This window comes from Asterias rubens, chromosome 12 (genome assembly GCF_902459465.1).
Source record: "Asterias rubens chromosome 12, eAstRub1.3, whole genome shotgun sequence".
Classification (NCBI taxonomy): Eukaryota; Metazoa; Echinodermata; class Asteroidea; order Forcipulatida; family Asteriidae; genus Asterias; species Asterias rubens.
The window spans coordinates 13552904-13578783 of record NC_047073.1 but is presented as its reverse complement, the minus strand read 5'-3'; the positions used below and the strand labels follow the sequence as shown (position 1 = coordinate 13578783).

The 25880-nt window shown below is 38.6% G+C and overlaps 1 protein-coding gene across 1 annotated transcript; it reads left to right on the top strand.

Annotated features, from left to right (window-relative positions):
- Nucleotides 1–24405, top strand: LOC117297778 (tyrosine-protein kinase receptor Tie-1-like). The gene is made up of 31 exons (XM_033780927.1): nucleotides 1–196; nucleotides 1515–1760; nucleotides 2613–2732; nucleotides 4240–4329; nucleotides 5480–5713; nucleotides 6337–6660; nucleotides 6755–7018; nucleotides 7131–7262; nucleotides 7804–7959; nucleotides 8502–8609; nucleotides 9511–9555; nucleotides 9895–10200; nucleotides 11174–11485; nucleotides 12195–12497; nucleotides 13165–13391; nucleotides 13957–14026; nucleotides 14872–14978; nucleotides 15768–15972; nucleotides 16921–17020; nucleotides 17290–17527; nucleotides 17846–17885; nucleotides 18269–18423; nucleotides 19091–19325; nucleotides 19571–19681; nucleotides 19911–20095; nucleotides 20202–20315; nucleotides 20877–20947; nucleotides 21358–21398; nucleotides 22292–22388; nucleotides 23309–23414; nucleotides 23771–24405. Exons 1-31 carry the CDS (start codon nucleotides 1–3, stop codon nucleotides 23834–23836), a joined length of 5004 nt encoding a protein of 1667 aa, XP_033636818.1. The 3' UTR covers nucleotides 23837–24405.
- The last annotated feature ends 1475 nt before the right edge of the window (nucleotides 24406–25880 follow it).

The window sequence follows — 25880 nt, the reverse complement described above, 5'->3', positions numbered from 1 at the left end:
ATGATTGGATCTCCAGTAACCTGGGCGCAAGCTGCACAGGGAGTGGTCGTTGAATTCACTGTAGACCCAATCGCCATCGCTCGCTACGTGAGTTTTGATATTACAACCGATGAGGGCGCGACAACAGACTTAGCGCTTGCCGAGGTCATGGTTGAAGAAATCACTGAAAGTGGAAGTGGAGACACCTTTTTAGCTGGTGAGTAAACATTGTGAATGAAAACATTCTTGGTTTTCTGTAAATCTTCTTGATAAGATAAATCATAAAGTCAAGTCACATTAGTTCAGAAAATAAGTCATTTATTTTAGCGGGATTCTCACGTGTTCTTGGGAAGTGATCACCTAGCCTGGAGTGAAGCTGAAAGGGGGTTATCCCCCATTCACAATCCTTTAATTATTAAAGAAGCAAGTTCGGGTTAGACTGACAAGAAACTGAAGCAGCTATCGAGTTGACCATATCGATCATGATCACGTGCATGGTTCGATATCATAGTAAATCTCCCTGAGCTCTATGGTTTCTGGTTAGTCGGTGTCGTCAATGTCTAGTCGCTCGCCCGAAGTTGCTTTTAAAAGGGACACGTTGCCTTGAACACGTTCGGCCATTTTGTGGAGTCACAATTTTGACTCCACAAAATGGCCGACCGTGTTAGCTCTCAAAGTAAAAGGAAAACCACGCAATTTCGAGGCATGTGTGGATCGTTATATTCTACTTTTAAAACATCTTTCTAATCTGATGTATACTATGACAAACGGTCACAAACCCTTTTCAAAGACCAACTCGCCCGATCCAAGGCAACGTTCCCTTTAAAAAGGATGCCTGTATCTAGCAGGGCTCCAATTTGGGGGTAAAACAAAACAGACGACCGCAGGGGTTGTATAGCTCAAAATGTTTACTAGAGCAGAATTTCACTTTACAAAACCAAAATCAAAAGGCGTTGAATTAGGACAAGATCATGACACATGGTGGGGTGTCGTGGCCGAGCGGTTAAGAGCAACGAACTCAAGCTCTGGTGATTCTGTTCAGCAGAGTGTGGGTTCGAATCCCGGTCGTGACACGTGTGTCCCTGAGCAAGACACTTAACCATAATTGCTTCTCTCCACCCAGGGGTAAATGGGTACCCTAGAGGGCACAGATGGTTCTAATGATTGATTTAGTCGAGTGGCGCATATTTGATGCACAGGCTGTATACTCCACAGCTGAGATGGTTTAAGGAATGATTTAAGGCCCAGTGACCAGGGGTAATAATGTGGAGCGCTTTGGGACGTCCCTCGTTCATAAAAAGCGACATATAAAAAGCAACATGTAGATCTCAATTGTCTTATGAAAGCGTACTTTGATACTCAAGAGAATTGAAAGATATTATCAGATTTTGTTTACAGAGGTAGCCCATTATTATTGAACTGAAAAGCACAAGACCACCGGGCTTGTCGGTCGGGAGTTTACTGGCCCGACGCTTAAATCACTGGCCTCCTCATCAGGCCTGCAGTCCAGTGTTAATTTTGACCCCTGTGTATAGGCAAGTACGTAGTTGCTGTTATCGCAACGCTCCTCCCGACGGCGGAGAAGGATTACGTTACCCTCCTCCCTACGGCGGAGGAGGGTAACGATTATCGCAGGCAAGGGTATCATCCACGTAGTGGACTGGAGCCTTGCTCGAACAGAACCTTCCCAACTTGTTATAAAGCAATTATGCCTCGCTCAGAAAGGCACACGTGTCTGGACCGGGATTCGAACCCACACTCTGCTGCTGACAACACCAGATGTAGGTGATGGGATGTGCCTTCTGGTAGAGACGAAGGATTTGGCACACAGTAGGCAGTGGTCATAAGAAAACAAATGTTCTGCTCTATAGGGCCGTCACAGATTTGCCCTATGACAAAATATAGGAAGAATAAACAACTTACTGCAGCCTTTAAAGCCATTGGACTCTTTCGGTACATAAAACAAAAAGTTCACAGATTTACAAATAACTTACAGGGTTTACAGAAGGTAGTGGTGAAATACTTCTCTTGAAATATTATTCCATGAAATGCTTTACTTTTTGAGAAAACAGTAAAACAATATCAATTCTCGTTAACGAGAATTACGGATTTATTTTAAACACATGTCATGACACGGCGAAACGCGCGGATACAAGGGTGGGTTCTCCCGTTATTTTCTCCCGACTCCGATGACCGATTGAGCCTAAATTTTCACAGGTTTGTTATTTGCTATAGAAGTTGTGATACACGAAGTGTGGGCCTTGGACAATACTGTTTACCGAAAGGGTCCAATGGCTTTAATATTGAAAACTGATTGTTATTCTACCTAAATTCCTAGCTACCAAAATCAGAGAGTGGTGGATTCGCGGGTGACTTACGAAATGTATCTGATGACCTAGAATGACACAATTCGAAAGAAGGAGTACAGCGCACCCCTACCGCCAGCTATTGTTCTCTGACTGCGTGCCAAATTCCATGCTTGTACCATCAAGGGCAATACTTCCACATTACAATGTTGCCTTGCTGCCCCAAAGCATGAAGAACCTTCCCCCTTATTCTCGATTGGACGAAATAATTTCAGTCCTAATGTATGACCCGTGCACTTCTTTTTGCAAATGTTTCTTTTGATGCAGCTCTTCCTTTGTCCGGTAATCCAAGTCGTCAAAGTTCAACTTATAGTCAAAACAATCAAATGAGACCTGCCTCGGAAGCTCTGGATGGAGATTGGTCAGGTTTGACCTTCAGCCGTACAGGTATACAGCAGTTCCTATTCAACGTGTCTGTATAATGCACGGTTAAAGTTCTCAGATCAGGTTGTTGGCTCAGTACTCGGTCTTTGAACAGGAGTCCAATCAAGGTTTCTGACTGTGATCTTCGGTCGAAACATTTCGGATCGGAGACATTTTGAAATAGAATCCGGATTAAGACTGACACAAACATGTCCGGGTTTCTAAAAAAAAAAAAGGAGGAGGAGGGGCTTTTTATTTTTTATTTTTCATTTTCAAGATGGCTACCATTTTTTTTTAAATTAAAAAAATCCATTGTTTTTTCTACTGTTCAAACTCACAATAAAAATGAAACATGCTGGATAAGACATTGAAGAAAGCACAACATACTTAAAAAAGGAAGGAAGAGGACCATTATTTTTAATGACTGCCCGACACATTTTTTAAGTAAAGTATTTTCTTGATGAGACCGTTAAAATATATCCCTTTTTTCCATTAAAAAAAAAATCATTAAAAAAAAATCATAAAAAAGGGACAAAAGAAGGGGACGCTAAACATGTTTCTCTTTTTACCTGGCCTTATATATGAAGTTTTTGAAAGTCAAATAGACACGTGATCACCAGTGACCTGAGATGGGTATAGAGACACACAGCTACACAGTAAAGACATGGGAAGACTCGTACCGATGGACCGTAGGAAACTGTTATTGAAAATATTGGCAGCAAAATAAAAAACACACTTTCCGTGCACAAACACATGACATCCTCCGTGACCGTTCTAGTAGAATTTCCTAGTTGGTGGAATTGTGTTTACCCATTACTGGCATTATTCAGCCACCGATAAGGTCTCATGGTACTAACTCCAGAATATTCTTCAGTGATTTCGAAAAAAAAAAACCTCGATTGAACTAACAAATGCAACAATAATCATGTATTTTTAACGCACGTTGATATGCAGTACGCCATGTTTGTTGGTGTGTAATACCCATCCCATGTCACGTGACGTTGGTAGCGCAATCGGTCTATTGCAATTTATCTCTAGGTTACAAAACTAGCAATGGTGGCAACATTGTGACCAATGACCATTATACAAGAAAAAAAAACTTCCTCGTTCACTCTATCCAAGTGCCTTTTGCGGTCTGTAAATTTATTAAGTTTGGTAATAATTCGAGTGTGTACAAACGCTGCCCCAGGAAATGATACTTTATTAAAAGGTATTTCTTGAATGAATTATTTTCAAAGGACTTAACAAGTAAAATGTGTTTACTGAAAAAAATATAAACTTTAAAGTAATCACATCAAATTGCAAATCTCAAGTCGTAACCAAGTCACACTGCATAATGTAAATAGACCTCGTTTCAGTGTTATTTGGGGCAACTTTCCAAACACTTCCAACCCCTCTGTGAAAAACCCTTCTTGCTCCCTGGCTTCAATCGAATTTCACCAGAATATATTCAGTTTAGATACAGCAGTATCTCGGTTGTTGAGTAATCTGATGTGAATTGCTTACAACTGTCCGATTGTTTTTCTTCTAGGTTATGAACTGAACCCTTGGTGGAAGGTGGATCTTGTGGCGGAATATTGTCTTGGCAAAATCAGAGTTATGAACAGAAAACACAATCGAGGTAATATTTGACACCTGTATAGACGATGTGACCTGTGTTTACATTCAAACCGCTCTCTGTTGACAAAACACTGTATACGTCATGTTTCGCCGGGCAAAAAGACGCGTAGTCATGGTAAGATTACACTTTCTAGCTGGCTGCCAAAACACAATAATGGTTTTGTCCGGCGGTATGCGCGCGAATCATGTTATGGTTTTCGAGTGATGTCAGAGGTCACATCGTCTATAATGTCTTCATTTTGCATAATGTAAATTCATGGTGACTCTATATTGTAAAATTCAAGTTTGTTGATGGTTACAAATTGTTATTTTTTAAACGAAATCTGTGAACTAAGTTTGAAAGTGTTGCAGCTTCGTGATAACTTTCGGATTTCATTAGGCCTGGGTGACTTGTGAAATTAACTACTCGAACAGTCGCACCTCAAATAGTCGCGACTAAATCTTAAGATGCATTGTGGCAACGTGTGCCGCAAGCGCAATTTAGTAAACTTCAAGCTGAAAGGATTGAAGGATTGTGTCCCTGATGTCTGATTGTGTTTTGTAAGTAAATTGTGTTGTCGTGAATAGTCGTGAGCGACACACTTGGTTCGCAAAACAGGTAGTTGCGACTATTTTTGAAATACTCGCGACTATTTTGTAGTAGACACTAGTCGCACCAGTCGCCAAGGCCTAGTCCACATGAACCGTAATGTGTGTACAGCAAGTAGTCGTAACGTTGATAACTAACAACACAATCCGCGGTAGTGAAGTTTAATACGCACAGGTAGGTTGTATTTAATGAGCAGGAGTAGGGAAGTCTCCTGAATTCTGAAAAATTGTCACCTTGATAGTATGTAGTGTTCACATGATCACACTTGTAGTATGCAATTGAGTTGACCTCGTGTAAGGTTACACAGACAGGAGTGAAAAACCGGAGAAGAGAGAATAAAGCACATTGTTAATGCAAAGATTGAATTCGTCCAAATAGTGTTTGTTTAATCCGTTAGTCATAGTAAGACTCTATATATTGCGAGACAAGTTCTCAAAAGAACATAATTTACACAGCAAGAATAATGTACACACGTGTTACCGTGAACCAATTGATACTTCACCATGCAATGCCTCAAATCCCATATCAATGTTATTGTTTCGGGGTGGGTTTTTTTTCACAGAACTTGTTGAGTTACGATTAGTGGGAGCTGTTGTAAGAGCTGGTCTGAGTGACGTTGTCATTGATAATCCAGCGTGTGGTAGTCCAGTAACCGGACAACAAGCCAGATCAGATGCCTGGATTGATTTCATGTGTGATCCACCCAGATTCTCGCGGTATGTCAGTGTCGACATTCCCGATACCGAAACCCTGACATTGGCTGAGGTACGAGTACTTCCCTCCGAAGTATCCACGTGTAAGTACAAACTATTGATTTAAAAATAATTAAGCACATATGAGTGGGTCACTTACGTTCACTAAAAAGCACACGTGACCTAAGGCTTACGTCCCATCCGAAAGAAAATTGTGGTTAAAATTAGTATTGACAACGCCGGAATTTGAATTCTGTAAACTAGACCGCTCGTCAAAGACAAACCTTCAAACCTGTTGTTGCACTGTACAGACAGATACTGCAGCAACTTTATACTTGTTACTTTATATTTTAGTACTCGACTCTCTTACAGAACGAGCTGTGCCGTAAAAGAAAAGATACATTGTAAACAACTTGATCATAATTGTCATAGAGCAAGGATCATACTGTCGCAGTGATACACAAGGAATCTTCAATGTTCTGTTCGAGTATCACACTAATTTTTTACAATTTAACTCAACTTAAAACACAATCAAATATATGGTAGGCCTATTCATAGCGCTAAAAAGAATGTCGCATAACATCGTTGTCTTGCCAACGATTCTCAAACATTGTTTAATTGAATCGTATTCTGAAAATTTGTGTTTAAACCCTAAAACTAAAACGGAACAATTTTCATTCTAAGAACAGTTTATTTTTTAACAGATGTTCTATAATTGTTTCTACAGGTATGGGAATAGATTTTACACTTGTGACTAACATTCCTCTGATTGGTCAGACTGAAGACAATGAAGCAGCCATTACAGCATACAAAGGATGCAGTGACTTGACGGCTAGTGCTTCATTTGGCAGACAATTGATAACAGGAGGAACTAATACTGGACTTCCTGCAGGATCCAGTCAAGTAGATGATCCTAAACTGGGCCGAGCAGCAAGGTCTCTGACATTACCCCAGGCTGGTGGGATAGACAGGGTCGGTGTCTTCTACTCAGAGGTGTCTAAAGGTGGAAGGAGCACCACCAGGATACAGACTATACTGTTACCTAATAACGGTAAGATTATAAGTCATAAGACATAATAAATATAAGCTGTGAGTGAAAACAATACATTTTCTAACAGTGACCCATTCTTCTTTTCTGATTTCAGACGGCGATGTTTATATTCTTCCTGAGCAGCGAACACTGACAGTAAATATAGGCGAGTTGGTCACATTAACAATGGTATCATATAACGCACAGACCAATGTAAACGTCAGATGGAAGCATCATGGAGATACAATAGATAGATGGAACAATCAGCTCACTGTGTCTATTCCAAGTGTTGTCCAATCAGATGAAGGGATATATAGCTGCTTCGTGGACGGCCAAGAAGATCAACAACGTCACGGCATAATGAGACTCATAGTGCGAGGTTTGTTTGACATCTAAACAAAAACATTTTACTAACTTAAATACTTTGTATGTATACTATAGATGTGGCTTTTGTTTGAAATCATACGTTTTGTCAATTACATTTATTTCAGCTTGCCCATCAGGAATGTGGGGTCCGATGTGCTTGGGTGCATGTCGTCGATGCTACAATGGAGGAATATGTGGTGATCGGACAGGAACCTGTATCTGTGCTCCGGGTTTCAGCGGAGATAACTGCGAAAAAGGTAAGAAAGTTAAACGCACAACAAAATCTTTATACAATTGTAGCCTGAGATTTCAGGGTCCTCCTACATCAGTTTTGACAGAAAAGGTACTTCAAGAAGTTGTGTATGAAGTTCAAGAATTTTTTTTTTTTTTTCACGAAGTTGTTTTTTTTGCTGTGGTATTTGATGTGAAACACAAGAAACATGTATGTGATCATGTTTTACTGATCTCTAATTAATTAAGAACTTGCTCCGCGGCATTGAAGTTAATAGTGTCCCCTCTATCCACTTAGCGAGATAAGTAGTCCTGGTCAATTTCCTACCTTCCACCCAGGTAGTAGTTAATAAGTCTTAGAAGGAAAATTCTGTCTGTAACTGAAATTTCTCAAACATTCGAAACAATCTACTCCACTGTAGCAGAATATATAACAAGACTAGCTCTCAAAAGAACATAAACTACCTAGCAAGTAGATACACACATTGTGTTACCGCAAACCAAATATATATTGATACCTCCACCTTGTGATGCCTCAAATCCTACATGATCTTCATTTCATTTCAGTTCATGGTCGTCATGTGTTTGGTAAGGACGCTCAATACGGCTGTTCTGATAGTCATGATCCACACCACAACGCCTGCCAGGGTCATTTATTCTGTCTTCCTGATCCTTATGGATGCTCGTGTGCTGCTGGCTACATGGGACTGGACTGTATGCAAGGTATTATCTGAAGGCTCAATAACACAATACTGGCTTCTTGTATGGCGCTCAATCTGAGTGACATCATGGCGCTCCAACATTTTCACCCTGGTCTCTGGGCCGTTTATGTCATTCCTTAACCCATATCAGCTACCTTTGAAGTATACAGCCTGTGCTGCCAAAATATCAGGAATGTAGCGCACCAAGCAATCTCAATCACAAGAACCATCTGTGCCCTCCAGTTAACAACGTACCCCCGGTTGAAGAGAAGGTCTATACTTAATCTTTCGTAATTTTGTTCTGACAAGGATTCGAACCCACATCCTGATGACTCAGAAACCAGAACTTGAGCCAGATGCATGAAACCACTCAGCCATGACATAAACCAGAATAAAACGATTACTCAGAACCCCTCATAATATTCTTTCTGATTCTAGAGTATTTAGGAAGATACCTAGCCCTGTCGGCCTTACACTATCGTACAGAGAAAGAGTCCTATATAGGGCAAGGAAGATACCCATCTCTACAGATCAATTCGTGTTTGTATTTTGACTTTTTACTAGAATGCGAAGATGGGAAGTATGGTGCAGACTGTAAGCAAACGTGCCATTGTCAAGACCAAGGGGCGTGTCTGAAGGATACCGGAGAGTGCAACAACGGAGGAGGTGGAGGTGAAGAAAAATTAACAGAACATTCCAAAAGTTTGAAGCTTTTTAGTCTTCTCACTTGGTGGATCTCAACATACACCTAAAATAACAAACCTGTGAAAATTTGTAAACTCATGGTCGTTAAAGTTGCGAGATAATAATGGAAGAAAAAACACCCTTGTCACAAGAAGTTCGGTGCTTTCATGCTTGAGTTCGAGACCTCAAAATCAGAATCTGTGGTCTCGAAATCAAATTCAAATATTTTAGCAAGATATAACTTCTTTCTGGAAAACGACGTTACTTCAGAGGGAGCCTTTTCTCACAATGTTTTATACTACCAAAATCTCCTCATTAATCGAAGTAGGCCTAAGTTGTTATGCTAACAATTATTTTGAGCAATTACCGATAGTATCCAGTGCCTTTAAAAAGTCTTGTGAAGTTTGGGGTACAACCATGTGTGAGTCTCTTTTGGGAGGAGTGTTAGCTTTGACGAGATCTGGTGGTATGGTCTCAACGTTTTGATCGGTATCTGCTGGTCTACATGAGAGTAACCAGAATCACTCCTTATGAATTCAAATTCAGTATCTAAGCAACTTTTGAAAGGAGAACACAAGAAAGTATACAATTCTAGCTTGTGTTCAAACATTGTTGGGACCACTTTGGTCCAACGCCCATTGCTTTAATGCGTTAAGGATTACAATGTATGAGACTTGCACAATCTAATTATGAAGTTATGGGCGTTCAGGCCTATTGCAGTGAGGCAATTTCACAACTGCAACAAAATGTGCAGAGAATCAAACAATACATCTACTTCAAATACCAGTGAGACTATACAAAGTGTACAGCTATGGAATGATGAAATCTTACAATTAACTTGACTTCTACCCATGTCACTGACTTTGTGTTCCGCTCTGTGCTTTTACAGGGTGTGCATCCACAACATATTTTGGGAGCAACTGCCAATGTTCAAGTAAGATTGTGTGTGTGTCTGTTCATCTTTTTTCTGTGCATTAACTTTGTCTGTGCATTTACAAACAAAAAATGGATTACCGAAAAATAACAAGGTATACCCTTACATTTAAGGACATAAGTGTCAAGACCGAGAATCGAGCCCATACTCTACTTTATCAGAAACACCAGAGCTCGAGTCCATTGCTATAGAAAGGCCCGAGGGCCTGGCCACCACGCCAAAGTGTCTCTACCCTAAGGGTCTACAAACATTTGTGAAACTCGGCTACTACATTTAAAGTTGTCATTTTCGATTTAAAGTTGTCATTTTCGATAACCAAATTTGATTTGCTCCCCACAGATGAGAACCCAGTGCTTGGTCTTGGAGTCATTTCACATGGTCCTCAAAGTTTGACAATTACATGGGAGCATGATCCGTGTGTTTCAAGGTACTCACTGACGTATGAATTGACCAACAGAGGTCAATGCGGTGAGATTACATCTCCAGTAAAGACATCAGCTTCAGACCCCTCCAGTGGGCAAACATCTCAGTATTTGTCCAATCTCGAGTCACTTTCTACGTACATGGTTTATATCGCACCTATATATTATAACAACATAATCGGTCCCGAGTCCTCAGCATCTGCAATTACTCTGGATGTTACAGGTATGTCTGTATAATTATATTATACAAATTATATATTCATTGACTCAGTGTACAGTGCACAGCGCCTGTAAGAGCCTATCCTCTCGGCCATTTTGGGAGTCAAAATGTACACGAAGGAATTGACTCACAAAGTTGTGGAAATGGTAGACGTGCATTGTTCGGAGGTGCAGCTAGCATTGTGCAATGGATCAATATAAAAATGTGTATACTATTTACCCAATTTTATGATTTGTTAATTCATTCCTTAAACCATCTCAGCTCCCTGATGGGGTGTATGCAGCCTGTGCAACATCAATATGCGCTACTCGGCTAAAACAATCACAAGAACTATCTCTGCCCTTACAGGTACCCATTTATCCCTGGGTGTCGAAAAGCAATTATAGTTAAGTGTCTTGCTCAGGGAAACAAGTGTCACGACCTGGATTTGAACCCACACTCTGCTTAACAGAAGCACCAGAGCTTGAGTTCGGTGCTCTAATCCACTCGGCCACGACACCCTTTGTTTTGTTATATTAAGCTCTCATGGCAGTTTTATCGCTATTTAAAACCTTTATTTTTTATTCTTATTGTTATATATTTCTTGTCATGAAACAAAGGATACATCATAAGTGGACTTAATCACTGTAGCTAGTTGCAAGCCTGAGGAAACATGCGAAGGATGATTGCTACGTGAAACAGAAACACTGGGGTTAACCCAGGCTGCTTTTCCACGATAAGTCTTCTGGGTTATTTTACATGCACTACCAATCCTAGCTCCCTGGACAAAGCAATTATGTAGCATCTTGCTCTGGTACACAAGTGCTACTACCAAGACTCAAACCCTTATTCTGCTGATCAGAAATGCAGCGCGCGAGTCCGTTCACAATTCAGCTTATCAGCTGCAAGTAAGCTCTCAACACAACATGCCTAACAGCCGCTATGTTTTTCAACGAGCCATTCATATTGGTACGGTTTTTTTTCCTCACCTGCCTAGACCCAGACCCCGTGACCCTAACTGTGACGACTGTGAGTCCATCGCAGATTCTTGTTGCATGGGAACCAATATGTGGAGCTATTGACTACAAAGTGGAATACGTACTGAAAACCTTAGACAACTGTGAATCGTATGAAATAACACCATCATCAGTGTACACCACCCCGCCAGATTGCCCCTGCACATCAACATCAGTTTCTATATTAGGTCTTCATGCTTACTCTACTTACATCGTAAGAGTTCAAGTTCAAGTAGTTGGCAGCTCTTCGTATGGACGAGAAGAAACGGTGGAAGTTACCACTGATATGTCAGGTAATATGTCACCACAAGAGCACCGCTTTTTAAAAAGGCGCTGAACATATCAAAAGATGTATTAGCATAAAGACCTATTTGGTAACGGGCAACGGAGAGCTGTTGATAGTATAAAACATTGTGAGAAACGGCTCCCTCTGGAGTAACGTAGTTTTTGAGAAAGAAGTAATTTCTCACTAAAATATTTGAATCTGAGAAAGACATCTGGAAGCATACACATTGTACTCAATGTGTTTATTGGAGAAGATTGACTCCGTACGTCTGTATTCATAGGAAGTCGTTGTTATTATTTCGTTAATTTGATATCGCCGAAACATCACAAGGCCAGACATCCACTTCAAGGTGCGGGCTGAACTTAACTGATTTGGGCAGGGTTACCCCCACTTCAGTGTAGGAATAGGTGTCATCCACTAGGAGCCTAAATAGTAGAGCAAGTTGCCTTGCGAACAGTTTTACCGTTTGTCTGACCATTTGCCCTGAACCTGACAAGGTTTTTCTGTCTAAGTGGTATAGTGAGAAACAGAGAAAGTTACCCATTCACGTTTCACTATTACTGTGCATTTACAAGTAAATAGGTAACCGGCTCTCGGATTACTAGTAGAAACCTTGATCGACTGCCAGAGTCTGTTTGGCTTGTGGATGGGTTTACAAGAACCTAGAATGGCACTCTTCGTTTTATTTACTTATTGCAATACATTGTTTACTATAGAGCCAACTGCTGCTCCAACTGATTTGATGAGTTTTTCTGACACCAGCACCAGTCTGAGTTTCTCTTGGAGCGAGCCACCATGTGGAGATCGAGGTGGTATCATCACTGGGTACACATATAAGCTGACTCAAGTAGGCTCAATGATGCCTGACAATGTAGAAGGCCTGACCGATAGCTCAAACAGAATGGTGATGATTAGTGGTTTAATACCATACACTGATTACAGCTTCCAAGTTGCAGCCAACACCAGTCAGGGTATGGGGCCGCTTAGCAGCAGTCTTAATACAAGAACGACAGAAGGAGGTAAGTTAAGGAAACCATGCCTAACTAAACAGAGCAATGATATGAGACCAATTTCACGTAGAAAACCCTAAAAGTGCTGTGAATAAACACCTATCGCTTTAAATTGAGACAAACTCTCAAATAAAATGGTGACACATTGGACGACAGTTATATGGTCCTCGGTTTAAACAACAGTTCAAGAGGTGTGCACCAGGGAATTTAGTGAGTTTTAGCATTGTCTGGCACGGCTCTCTGGAAATGCCATCTGACTTGTTAAGATTCGGAGATAATTATCGCAGAGTGAAGACGACATTAAAAAAGTAAAATGCCACAGTCCCGAGATATTTTATGGCAGGATGCCAACATCTTAAAAGTAGGGTGACATCTTCCTGATAAAAATTTACCTCCAGATCTGAAGAGGACGAAGCCTATTTTCAGGATGTAACTTACCTTAGGAAGTTGGAATATTACTTTCTTGATGTTGAGATCCTTAAAGGTAAACTATATCAGGAAGACAACATCTTACTCGAGGATGTCATCATCCCGAGATAAATCAGTCATCTCAAGATGTCGTCGTTCTACGTTTATGATGTCATCATCCTGCAGTCAATTATCTCAAAACCTCAATAAAAGTGATTGAACTTCCAGAGCTTCGACCCAAAACAAACTAATTCAGCATATTTTGTAGTTCCTCCAGCACCGATGGATTTCAAAGTCAAGAGCGCTGATGAGAGTTCGATAACAGTTGAGTGGAAAAAACCAGATCCTCCACATGGAATCATACTCAACTATGATATCTCTTACTGGCCATCCATGGAAGATGAAACACCAGCAACCATAAGGAGAGACATTGGTGTGACGTCATTGAGCTATCGCATAGAGGGCCTCATGACAAATGTAAATTACTTCATCAAGGTTAGTTCGTGTTTTAATTACTTTAACAACAAAAACACCGACTATAGAGCGGTGTTTGAACCAACAGCCTCTAGATTAACGTGCTGGGGTGCCAGTCAGAATTACTCTATTACCATATTGGTATATATATCGTTTGAATAAAAAAGAAGAAAACTGTTACATGAAATGCCGTTTTGTCAAGCATGTTGATTGTTCGCCTCGAGATGTAATGACTTACGAATGTTTGGAGAGCATCCATTTCTACATTATTTCAAAACTAATTTAAAACAATTTATGTTGAGCAACTATTTGATTAACATAAGATAAATATATTCTCAAATAAATCAACCAAGCATCCATCACGTGTTGGGGTGTTATATTTCAGTTGATTAATGTGAATATCTGTTTGTTTATATGGATAACTAGTTGCAAATAAAACTTTCCCCTTGTCAATCTGTCACACGAGTCTTTTTACGTTTCTCATCAAGGTTCGAAAATTAACAATGTGAGAATTGAACAGGTGACCATTGTCTCTAATTATCTCATACTTTTTTTGGAAAACTGTGTCCCTGTTGTTTATGTTTAGGTTCGTGCCAAGACGTCTGTCGGTAACGGTGTTTGGAGTGCTGCCGTTAATGGCACAGCACAAATTGGCGGTAAGAACTCGCGACAAGTATTTTTTTAAAGATTTCCCAGTTTATATAGAATCTATCGAAATCAATAGATCAAAGTATAACTGGAAAAAAATGTATTGCCATTCGGTAGAGTGTCGTGAACGTGAGGTTAAGAGCACTGGACTCGGAGCTCTGATGTTTCTAGGGGTTCGAGTGCCGGTCGTGGTACTTGTTCTTAAGCAAGCTACTTAGCCATAATTGCTTCGCCTTTCCAATAGAACATTAAGTCGTAGGCTTGGTGTACTAGAATTGGTAGTACACGTAAAAGAAGCAAGAACACGTATTCTGGAAGAGTAGTGTTGACCCCAGTGTTTCTGGTTCTCATAGCAAGCACCCTTGTCTCTACAGGCTTCATCGGGCTTGTGAGCAACAGTGATTAAAGGCAGTGGACTCTATTGGTAATTACTCCAAATAATTTTCAGCATAAAACCTTACTTGGTAACGAGTAATGGGGAGAGGTTGATGGTATAAAACATTGTGAGAAACGACTCCCTCTAAACGCACACAACTTCGTGTGACAAGGGTGTTTTTCTTTCATTATTTTTTTCGCAAGTTCGATGACCGATTGAGCTCAAACTTTCACAGGTTTGTTACTTTATGCATATGTTGAGATACACCAACTGTGGAGGCTAGTCTTTGACAACTACTAATAGTGTCCACTGCCTTTAAGTTCACTTATGAACCGTCCTTAGTGACATTAGTATTCAATAATTAAATACTACAACAAACTTCAATATTTAACATCATTAAAAAATCATTACAAAATACTAGTTGAAGTATTTGATTTTGTCGTTTGACTGGCTTGATAATACTGATTGTATCCACAGTTCCTGGTCCAGTCAAGAATCTTCGGTCGACGGATCAAACTGAGATGTCAGTTACCTTGCAATGGGATCCACCGATGAACCCAAATGGGCAAATCATGAACTACATCGTATGTATCGTGTTTGCAGTATTTTAACTTTCGATCTCGTTAAACAACCATTTTGGCCTAAATCGTCATATAAAAACTCGTCATTAATTAATGTCACTACATTATAAAACATATGATGCTGTAGGCACATTATTACGGGAATTCTCCATTAAAAAAAGGGGCTAAAAGGCACATCCTTTTCGTCGGACAACTTACACCATGTAGTTCCTTTTCAATTAGTGGACTTTGTTAAGGGGGATCATGCACAAACCAGTTGTACTTTTACTAAATTCCCCAAGCAAATTAACTGGTCAATCATTAAATTTCATGACCCAAGTAATTTAATGTAGGCTTAACACTCGCTCACTAAAATGGATGTGTATACTTTCTGGGTTTTTGAAATGCTTTAATGGAGCTTAATTTCCCGTAACGAACAAATTGTGAGCACCAAGTTATAAGAATGTAAATGATGTCACATGGGGTTTCTGTGTAACGCTCACTGTGAGGCATATACGAATCGATCAAATTACTATATTTTTCAATTTATAAATTTTTGTCAAATCTATCCTGGACTATTCTTGTCATTTAGTGATACACGCTTGAAAGGCAAATCGTGTCTTAGACTAATAAAAGCCCTACCTTTGTAAACATTGTTTCGAAACACAGTTCATTGTGATTGTTAACGTTCTAATTATCGTTCTGTTTATTTTGACAAAAAGAGAATGTTACACTCAGGTTTTACGGATCGTATTTGAAACATAGATGGACACGAGTTAAACTTCCTCTCAATTCCAAACACACTGACTATAGGTGGAGTACAGAGCTGTGGAGAAACGTCACCAGGTGGACTTTACTGCAGATACTGCGTACATGATGAAGGAACTAGGAAATGAGTTACAGGCTACAATAACCAATCTCGAACCAACAACTGGATATGAGTTGAAGATTTCAGCACAAAACCAAATGTTCACCAGCGATGCAGCGGTACTCGAAGTATTTACTAAACCACTGGAAAGTAAGAAAATACTTATTCTTTACGAGACTCGCTAATGAATAATTCAACCATCATCCGAAAATGAACTTTCAATTATTTGTACAGGTTCAGTTCTCATGAAGGTTGTTCAGCAACTGAACTCACTTGATTCGCTTCTAGTTTTGAAACTTTGTTACAGGCAGTGGACACTATTGGTAATTGTCAAAGACCAGTCTTCTCACTTGGTGTATCTCAACATATGCATAACATAACAAACCTGTGAAAATTTGAGCTCAATCGGTCATCAAAGTTGCGAGATAATGATGAAACTAAGAAGAAAACACCCTTGTCACACGAAGTTGTGTGCGTTTAGATGGTTGATTTCGAGACCTCAAGTTCTAAATCTGAGGTCTCGAAATCAAATTTGTGAAAAATGACTTCTTTCTCGAAAACTATATACGGCACTTTAGCGGGAGCCGTTTCTCAGAATGTTTTATACCATCAACCTCTCCCCATTACTCGTCACCAAGTAAGGTTTTATGATAATAATTATTTTGAGTAATTACCAATAGTGTCCACTGCCTTTAAATAGATTTATGTAGGCTAATGATCATTGCTTTGTGTGATTCAAATCCCAGTTATAAGCGTGTTATAGAGAAAAACAATTGGGGTTGAATAAAGAAAACTTGAGCGGGACTTTAACCAATGACCTCGGGATTAACGAGCCGGTGCTCTACCAACTGAACATCTAAGGTGGTCTCCCTAATTGGTCAATATATAATTTAATGGGGTGCAAAACAAAAGCCATGCAACCGTTATATATAGCTGCCGTGTAACTAAGAATCACACCCAAGTTTACGACACAACCTGGGAAGCGGCAGCCAGGGGATAATCTTGAGGGATGCAGCTTTTCATTTCAAATAGAAATAATAAACCACATGGCAAACCGACTGTTTTACTTTTTAATGTTTTCATTGTATGCAATTCTAGACCCTCCTTCACCCCCGGTACCAATCTCAAATCCAAGCGACGCCACAGATACTACGGTCACTATCAATCTCAGCCGCTTCCCTGATGACGTATACATCACGTAAGTATTATTCAACAATAATTTTAACATTCATAATACATTTTTTTGAACGACACAACAAAAACATAAGTATGACCCGTATTGAGTCAAAGTGACTAAGAAATGGATCAAACGGAGGAAGAACCCGAAGCAAAGTCCCAGATTTATTTTAACTAATTCCTGAGTTGGGCTCACATGAAAACGGGTCAGGCCTCCTAGTCAATTCTGACCAGTGTAACATCATTGAACCAAATGGATACATTCTCTTCATTTTATTCTTCATGCTATAGATCCTACGTCATTCATGTAAAGAAGACTAAATCCAAGAGGAAGAGAGAAGCTCTCGATCCCATCCACTCTAAGGACTCTCAGGACGACTACATTGCAGCTGAACTATCCAAAGAGATGGTTCAAGACTCTTTTGTAGTTGGAGATGATAGAATGTATGGAGGCTACCTCAATGCACCATTAGACAAAGGAGCAACATACGACATTCGTGTTGGAGCGGTTAGCCGTGGAAACGGAACGGTAAGACTATACAAACAAACTTCTAAAATTTACATATCATAACATATCAATACATTCCCATGATTTGATCGTGCAGCCGAAGTTTTCAATTCGTTGTCAATCCCGACTTTACTTGTTAAGCCCTGATCATGCTTCCTGCGAATGCGAATGCGTAGCAAATTTGACGTCACAACTATGTTTGGGAGCTCCGTCGGGCAATTTGTGACGTCAAACTCGCTTCACATTTACATGAATATACAGATCGGGCTTTTTTACCCAGGAACATTACATACAAGTTTACAAATTGTACTATTTATTTTGTGTGTTTTTTTTATACAGTATGCTACAGTCACCTACTCACAACCAGTCGCTGTACAAGGTAAAGATACAGGTGTACTAGTTTTATGATTATTTGAGTATTTAAGATATACGTTGTCTTCATTTATTTTATGATTATTCTGAAATGTTTGTAAGGGGATGATTGATACAGTCCAGAAGACCCCCACCCTGGCACTAACTCTGGTTTGTCGATATTCACTTAGTCTTGTGATACGAGACGTTCAAGTTTTGTTGACGTAGTTGCCGATATTACAAATTTCTTGAGAAGAGATATTATCACACGATGCAAATTTGTAGACTTGCCCAGTCCTTCCAAGTGAGTCTCTCAAACAGTTTATGGAGCGCATTCTACCGGTGAATAATACAAAAACAGGGTCGCCAACCAAGATAAGTATTCACTAAACTAAATTTACTTTTTTTCAGCTCTCTCTTCAGCGCCAACTGCAAACCCATTGATTGCTCCAGTTATCATCTTAGGTCTTATAGTCTTAATTGTTGTTCCAATTTTAATCCTAAAATGGAGGAGAAAAGACCGCAACATTCTTCTGTCTGCCTCTAGTGGACCCAATGAAGGACTGGTAAGACGAAATAAGACATTATTTTAATTTTAGTAATTCATGTACAGAAAGTTTGTATTACACATTGGTATGTTGAGATAATATCGTTAACTGCAAAATCTTTGCTGTGTTGCTCATTCTTACCCTGCCTTGTTGTGGTGTAGCGGCATACCAGTTCAATTCCCCACCGTCAGCACTTCATTAGGAACTAACAGAACAAAACCCTCACATTACCAAAAACAAACTACACGACAACGAATAACAAGAAAAACGGTTAAGGTTATGCGTTTTAGACTATAGTTAATTGAATGGCGTCAAAGGAAAACTATATCTTCGGTTGATGGAAAGTTTAAACGTTTCAATCCTACATATTAATAACAAACATGTGAGAAATTCGCCCTGATATCGCCGAAAAACCGGACTGAATTATGTCAACGAAGGAAGAGTAATCCCTAATACATAGGGCATATTAATCTAAGGCATGTATGCAGTAATGCCTCCCAGCTTCAAATTGTCTGAATAAAAACTGATATATTATTAGGCCTACATAACCACATTACATCGAAGTGAAATACTTCTCTAGATGATTTGTACTGTCGAAAGCTGCAGTAGGCTTCTAACCAAAAGGTCATGCCATAATTTTAAGAGTGATTATCCAAACGGTCAGTTTCTCTTTAATGACTTGTAGGATTTGGATCGCACTGTCACAAGAAACCAATCATCAACCGCTGTACATTTAAATGACGATAAAGACATCTATGAGGACGTCGGTCTTCCACTCTGGGCAGGCGACTGGGAAATTCAATGGGATCATTTGATTGTTGAAGATACCATACTCGGGAAAGGAAACTTTGGAGAAGTACGTCTTGGTGGAATTAAGAAGAAAAGACAAGTCTTAAAAGCAGCCATCAAAATCCTCAAAGGTCAGTAATAGTTCAGTTTGTCACTATAGAAACAGAATAAAGAATCAATCCATGTCAAACTACACAAATTAATTTTGTAAGTTATTTTTTTTACAAAATTCGGCCAATGATGTTTGTCTTGTTTCCTTTTCTTGCCTTGTAGGCCTATATGGCGCAGTTTGTACTATTATTGTTACTTATGAGTCACATCCTAATGCTTTCATGGGCTTTACATTTTGAACACATTTTGTTTTTATGATCTTCAGGTGGATCCCCAAAGACCGCTGCTGATGATTTCTTGAAGGAGTTTCAGACAATGACTTCAATCACAACACATCCAAATGTTGTTGGCCTCTTGGGGGCGTCCTTTCATGATGGTAGGTTTTAAGCCAATTTATTTTCTTTCGTTCAAGCTAAACTTTGAATAGTTTTAAATTTGTATGATGTCATGCAATCTATACAATTTGAGTGTTGAACCAAAGGCCTAGTAGATCTTATAAGTAAAGTATTGTGTTCACCACCAACCTGTTTAAAGATGTGCTTTTTTATTTTTTTATTTGTAAAAAAAAATAATAGTAATAATTTTGTTCTGTCATTTGCACCAAGGAATTTTGTACGTTGCATTGGAGTTTGTTCCAGGCGATAACCTTCGTAACTATCTGCGTAAAAATCGCCCAATTCAGCTACAACGGGAGCAGTCTAAATACAAAGCTTCTCCTGTTACTATGACACAATTGATGAAGTTTGGTGAAGACATTGCTAAAGGAATGCAACATCTCTCGGACGCAGGAGTAAGTTGTGTGTTTACGTTGTATCCAAATCCATTATACATTTCGTGTTATTAATGTGCAGATTTTGTTTTTCTACATGAAAACAATGCATTATTGTTCGTTGTAGATAATTCACCGTGATTTGGCTGCAAGAAACATACTTCTTGGGGAAGAGTTGGTCGCCAAGGTTTCTGATTTCGGACTTTCTAGAGGAGAGGACGTCTATGTTCAGGAATCTAAGGTAAATGGTTGAAGATGGAAAACTACTGATCATTTTATTAGTCTCATTTTGTGTTGATTTTATAAAAAAAAATTATATTTTTTTTGTTCCTCTTCTTGGCCCACTGCAGTACGAAGGCACGATATCTTAAATATTTATTGTAAATATTTATAGTTGTGAATTTGCATTTCTTTAACCATAAAGCTATAACATGCAATGATGCAATGTTCTTATCTGTGCCCATTTCAAATATTATCGTAATTCATAGTTGTGGGTTTGCTTTTCTTCAATCATAATTCACCGTGATTTGGCTGCGAGAAACACTCTTCTTGGGGGAGAGTTGGTCGCCAAGGTTTCTGATTTCGGACTTTCTAGAAGACCGGACGTTTGTTAAGGAATCGAAGGAATCTAAATATAAATTATTATTATTTTTATTCAAACATGCCTTGATCCGTTGTTCTCATCTGTGCATAATTTTAAATTAAAACTATTACTCATAGGTGTGAATATGTATTTCTTTAACCATAAAACTACAACATGCATTGATGTATTGTTCTCATTTGTGCCTATTTTGTAATGTAGACCCGGATTCCTGTTCGCTGGTTGGCCATTGAATCCCTGACGCATCGACGTTATGTCTCTAAAAGTGACGTGTAAGTTAACGCTCATGAATAATTCATTACGTTGAAGCAGACAAGGAATGCTGAGCTACATGAATACATTATAGTTGCCGAATGTTATTTTGTTATTGGACACTGGACATTCATATTGGTTTGTACAGCGAACATCAATGCTGCTTTTTGTCGATATGACATTCACTGTACAAACCTATATGAATGTCAAATGTCAAATACCGAAAAGCAACATTTATATTCCTCTGTACAAACCTATGAGAATGTCTAATGTCTAAGCTTTACTGTGATATTTAAGGGAAATATGAGCATTATTTTCCTAACTTTATGAAAGTTTACTAAATTTGGTTACTGCAATTTATGTTCATGCTAAAATATTCATTGCATGTACACATTTTTTTTGTAATTCTTAATTTTTTTTAAAAATATAGATGGTCCTATGGAATCCTACTATGGGAGATTGTGACATTCGGTATGTATACTGGTAAAGCACTATACTCACTAAAATAATGTTTGATAATAATCCATATTAGGACCGCACCCATCTACCCAACATACCTCACAAAAAACCCTTTTCAAAACGTCATACTTGACCGGATCATAATAATAATACTAACCCTTATATATGACGCTGAACATGGTACTAGTAAGCAAGTCGATTGAAAAAAACACAAAAAAAAAACATTTAAGTCACCTGGAAGGGGTATTTTTTTCAAAATAAAGCTTTTGTCACTAAGATATTATGTGTTTTGATGAGTAGAATGTGAATAAACTGAACTGTTAACTTAGGTTTTAAAAATCTTCGTCGACCAATGTAATCAAATTTTCACAGGTTTGTTATTTTGTGCAAATGTTGATATACACCAAGTGAGAAGACTGATCTGCAATTACCAAAGGTGTCCAGTGCCTTTAAAGCCATTATACACTTTCGGCACAGAAGAAAAGTTCACAGATTTACAAATAACTTACAGGGTTTACAGAAGGTAATGGTGAAAGACTTCTCTTGAAATATTATTCCATAAAATGTTTTACTTTTCGAGAAAACGGTAAATCAATTATCAATTCTCGTTGTCGAGAATTACGGATTTATTTTAAACACATGTGTCATGACACGGCGAAACGTCGGAAACACGGTTGGGTTTTCCCCGTTATTTTCTCCCGACCCCGATGACCGGTTGACCCTTAATTTCCACAGGTTTGTTATTTTGTGGGCCTTTGGACAATACTGTTTACCGAAAGTTTCAAATGGCTTTAAACCATGCAATGCGTTTGGTCTGCTGCAGTGGAATTTCAGAGAGAAAAAAAAAAAAACGATTTATAAAATAACCACCTTATAAAATAGCATTTGTGTTGACCTCTTATTAGGTGGAACGCCCTACCCTGGTATCCAAACCAAAAACCTGGCTGATCATTTACTGGATGGATACCGGATGCCTCAACCTGAAAACTGCCCGGAAGATATGTAAGAATAATAAAGACATCAAATCCCACTAGAAATAAACATTTGAAAACAAATTAAACATACTCTCAGAATAAGAGACTCTCTAGACAACCTGTTCCTATAATGGATTACTTTTGAAACGCTTGGTGGCAGCAAACTTGTTCTCGGTTATGTCCGCATTCGAGGGGGGTGACCCCAGTGTAATAGAAACTGAATCAATGCACCGAGCCTCATCAATAATTTGTAGGCCCTCAAAATGTTCTGTAAACGACAGATTTGAGGGCCAACATTTTCAGGGATTGTTGAAATAATGGCCCATTATTGTATCCTGGGGTTAGTGACTCACAATTTTGGGTGGTTTGGGTGAGCCAGGCCCCGACTAAAATTGTGCTAATTTGTTCACAAGCGATAGGACCCCTTTCCCAAGATGGCTGCTTCTGGGTTTTGAAGTAATCACCTTTGTAACGTTTTTTTTCTTCTTTTTTGCGACGGCCGTAGCTCGGGGGACCCCGGACTACCCATATAAAAAATAGAAAAGAAAACTGAAGTTCAGATGTCACTGCATGTTTGTGTTTTTGTTGTGAATGAATGAGGACTTTTAAATATTGTTGGTGTATTTTTGAATATGTAACATTTAGCGTTGGTTGAATAGGACTTTTATTTACTGGGGTGCACCCATGTACATCTGGTAAGTCTGCTGCCACCTAGCATTCCATTAATTAATAATTATTTTCTGAGAGAGTATAAGCTGTAGGATAGTCTTACAGTTCATCATCCTTTAAGTCAACAAACTGCTTCATTGTGTGCAGTGTCGATTATGCTAAGCATTTCGTTTGTGTTCAATCTGAAACAGTTATACAAATTGTTTCGGCGTTTTTGCTTATTGTTTATAGAATAGAAACAATATTTCATAACTGTTTTTTTGTATTTGAATTCCTCAGTTATGCGTTGATGTTAAAGTGCTGGAGGAAAGACTCAAACAAGCGCCCGAGCTTCAGAGAGATCACTGAAGTGCTGAACAAAACAGGAAATGTTCCAGTTGATAAAGTAAGTCATTGTGTTTACTGTTTTTAAGGTAAATCCTTAAATTAAATTAATATGTCACAAAAACATACAAAAAGAAGCTCTCGATAATAACTCTGATGGTTCTGCGAGAAAAAAAACATGTATCCCTGAAAATGTTTTGGCGGAATGATATTGTTTCTTACATCGTCTATTGTTTTGTTTTTATGGAAGCGCACAATGATAAAAGTCCTAAATGGTGGTTTTTACGTGGTTGGTTATTTTGTTTCAACTTCTATTAGTTGGTTACTTGGTTATAGTTATAGTCGTCATTCATGTCTCTGTTGCTTGCTGTCACAGATAATAATAATGCTGTGTTTAATGTTATTTGTTTTTTATAGGCACACGCGTTGTCAGCAGTCTATGAGAATTTCAGCGTCATCAAGCCAGAGTTCGATGACAATTAGATGTCTGGTGGTTTCCGGTAGTCAAGAGATACGATGTAAACCAGCATTAACGTTATGCCTCTGGTGGTTACTATAGTTAGTGATTTTATGTAAACCAACATTAACATAGATGCCTGTTACTAGTTAGTTAGTTAGTTAGTTGATGGAAACCCACATAAGACGTGGGTGGTTAGGGGCTTATACACTCGTACTAATTTTATGATATTTGATGTAAACCGACATTAACTATAGATGCCTGGTGGTGACAAGTTATGTAAACCGACATTAAATATGAGATGCCTAACGGGTTACTAGTAAATAATTCGATAATAATAATAATTAACCAATCCTATGTAGCGCATAACACACGTAATTTAACGTGTCCCTATATGCACTCTCGAGAAAAACAAAACAGAATACAAAATACAAGATGTACTGGGAAACAAACAAAAATGGATGAATTAAATATTAAATAAGTGCGTCTTTAAAGCAATCTCAAACTTAAACCGCTAATTACCGAACAAAAAATCAGGCCCCAACCTAAAGGTTTAGAAAAACAACAAACACTTCTGCCGTTGACGGCACGATACAAAGGACAATGCCGCTGACGTCATGTCTGGGAGTTTGCTTTGTTATACCTCCACGCTGTAACAAAGCGGCTTTACAAATTGGAGCTCCCAACTATGACGTTTTGAGAGTGATTACGTAATGGGACTTTTCGCAAACCTCTCAGAAAAGCGCTGGATAAGGGCGTTCGAAATGATTGGTTTTTTTACACAATTGAAATCTATTTATAATCATATGACTCGATTTCCTTATTCATTGAAAAAATTTAAAGTGAAATTCAGCAAAGTTCACGACTTGATATTTTCGTTAAAGCAGGTCTTTAACAATGGAGTCAATGTTTTTTTAAATGTTCCGGAAGATTGTTCCATAAAGTTGAGACAGTGTGAGCGAAGCTGCGTTCACCATAATGACTTGGTCATCACTGGTGGAATAACAAACAATTTGTTCTTCTTGAACGAAAATGTCTAGAAGATGTGTACAGTGTTAACAGCTCTATCAAATAGGGAGGCGCAAAATTATAAAAACATTCATAAGCCAACAACCATATTTTGAATGAAATGCGAGGGTGTGAATGGGTATCCAGTGTATGTCTCTTAGAATAAGAGACGTCGATTCATGTTTCCTAATACGAGAAATAAGACGAGCTGCAGAGCTCTGCACAACCGACATTAGATGCCTGGTGGTTTTAGTTAGTCATTTTATGTAAACCGACGTTAACTAGATGTTTGTTGGTTACAACTGTGATTATTTTGATTTAAACCGTTATTAACTAAATACTCGGTGGTTATTTTAATACAGGAGATTACTAATTGATTATATAACATTTTTTATGCAGACATAAACGTATTTTTTCATAGTGGCACCGTTATAGTTTGCAGTCACACCATTTTTGAGCAGATGACATTATTTTAAGGATTCCACAAAGTAAACTCAAATTTAAAATTATGTTGCAGTGATTTATGATACTATCTTTGTGTTAATTTGTTTTAAAGACATTGGACACTATTGGTAACTGTTTAAGACCAGTCTTCTCACTTGGTGTATCTGAACATTTGCATAAAATAACAAACCTGAGAAAATTTGAGCTCAATAATGAAAGAAAAAACACCCTTGTCACACAAAGTTGTGTCCTTTCAGATTCTAAATCTGAGGTCTCGAGCATTCGTGGTAAAATAACTTCTTTCTCGAAAACTATGTTACTTCAGAGGGAGCCGTTTCTCACAATGTTTTATACTATCAACCTCTCTCCATTACTCGTTACCAAGTAAGGTTTTATGCTAATAATTATTTTGAGTAATTACCAATAGTGTCCACTGCCTTTAATATTATATATCTTCATGTATAGCCTATTTGATTTTGCATGATTAATAATATGCAGATATGTCTTTATACTAATTGCTATATTTGATATAAATATTTGCTTTGTTTAAGCTGATGATATTACTCAAAAGTTTAAATTATACTAGCATTTCAAATGGCTATCCGTGACTTCAGAGGG

What these genes read in the sequence shown, in the direction of transcription:
- LOC117297778 (XM_033780927.1), top strand. Translation starts at nt 1, where the DNA reads ATGATTGGATCTCCAGTAACCTGGGCGCAAGCTGCACAGGGAGTGGTC. An exon ending in TGCTGCTGACAACACCAGAT is followed by an intron (nt 1,761 to 2,612) that starts GTAGGTGATGGG and finishes CTTTTGATGCAG; the next exon opens with CTCTTCCTTTGTCCGGTAAT. An exon ending in AGTTACCACTGATATGTCAG is followed by an intron (nt 11,486 to 12,194) that starts GTAATATGTCAC and finishes TGTTTACTATAG; the next exon opens with AGCCAACTGCTGCTCCAACT.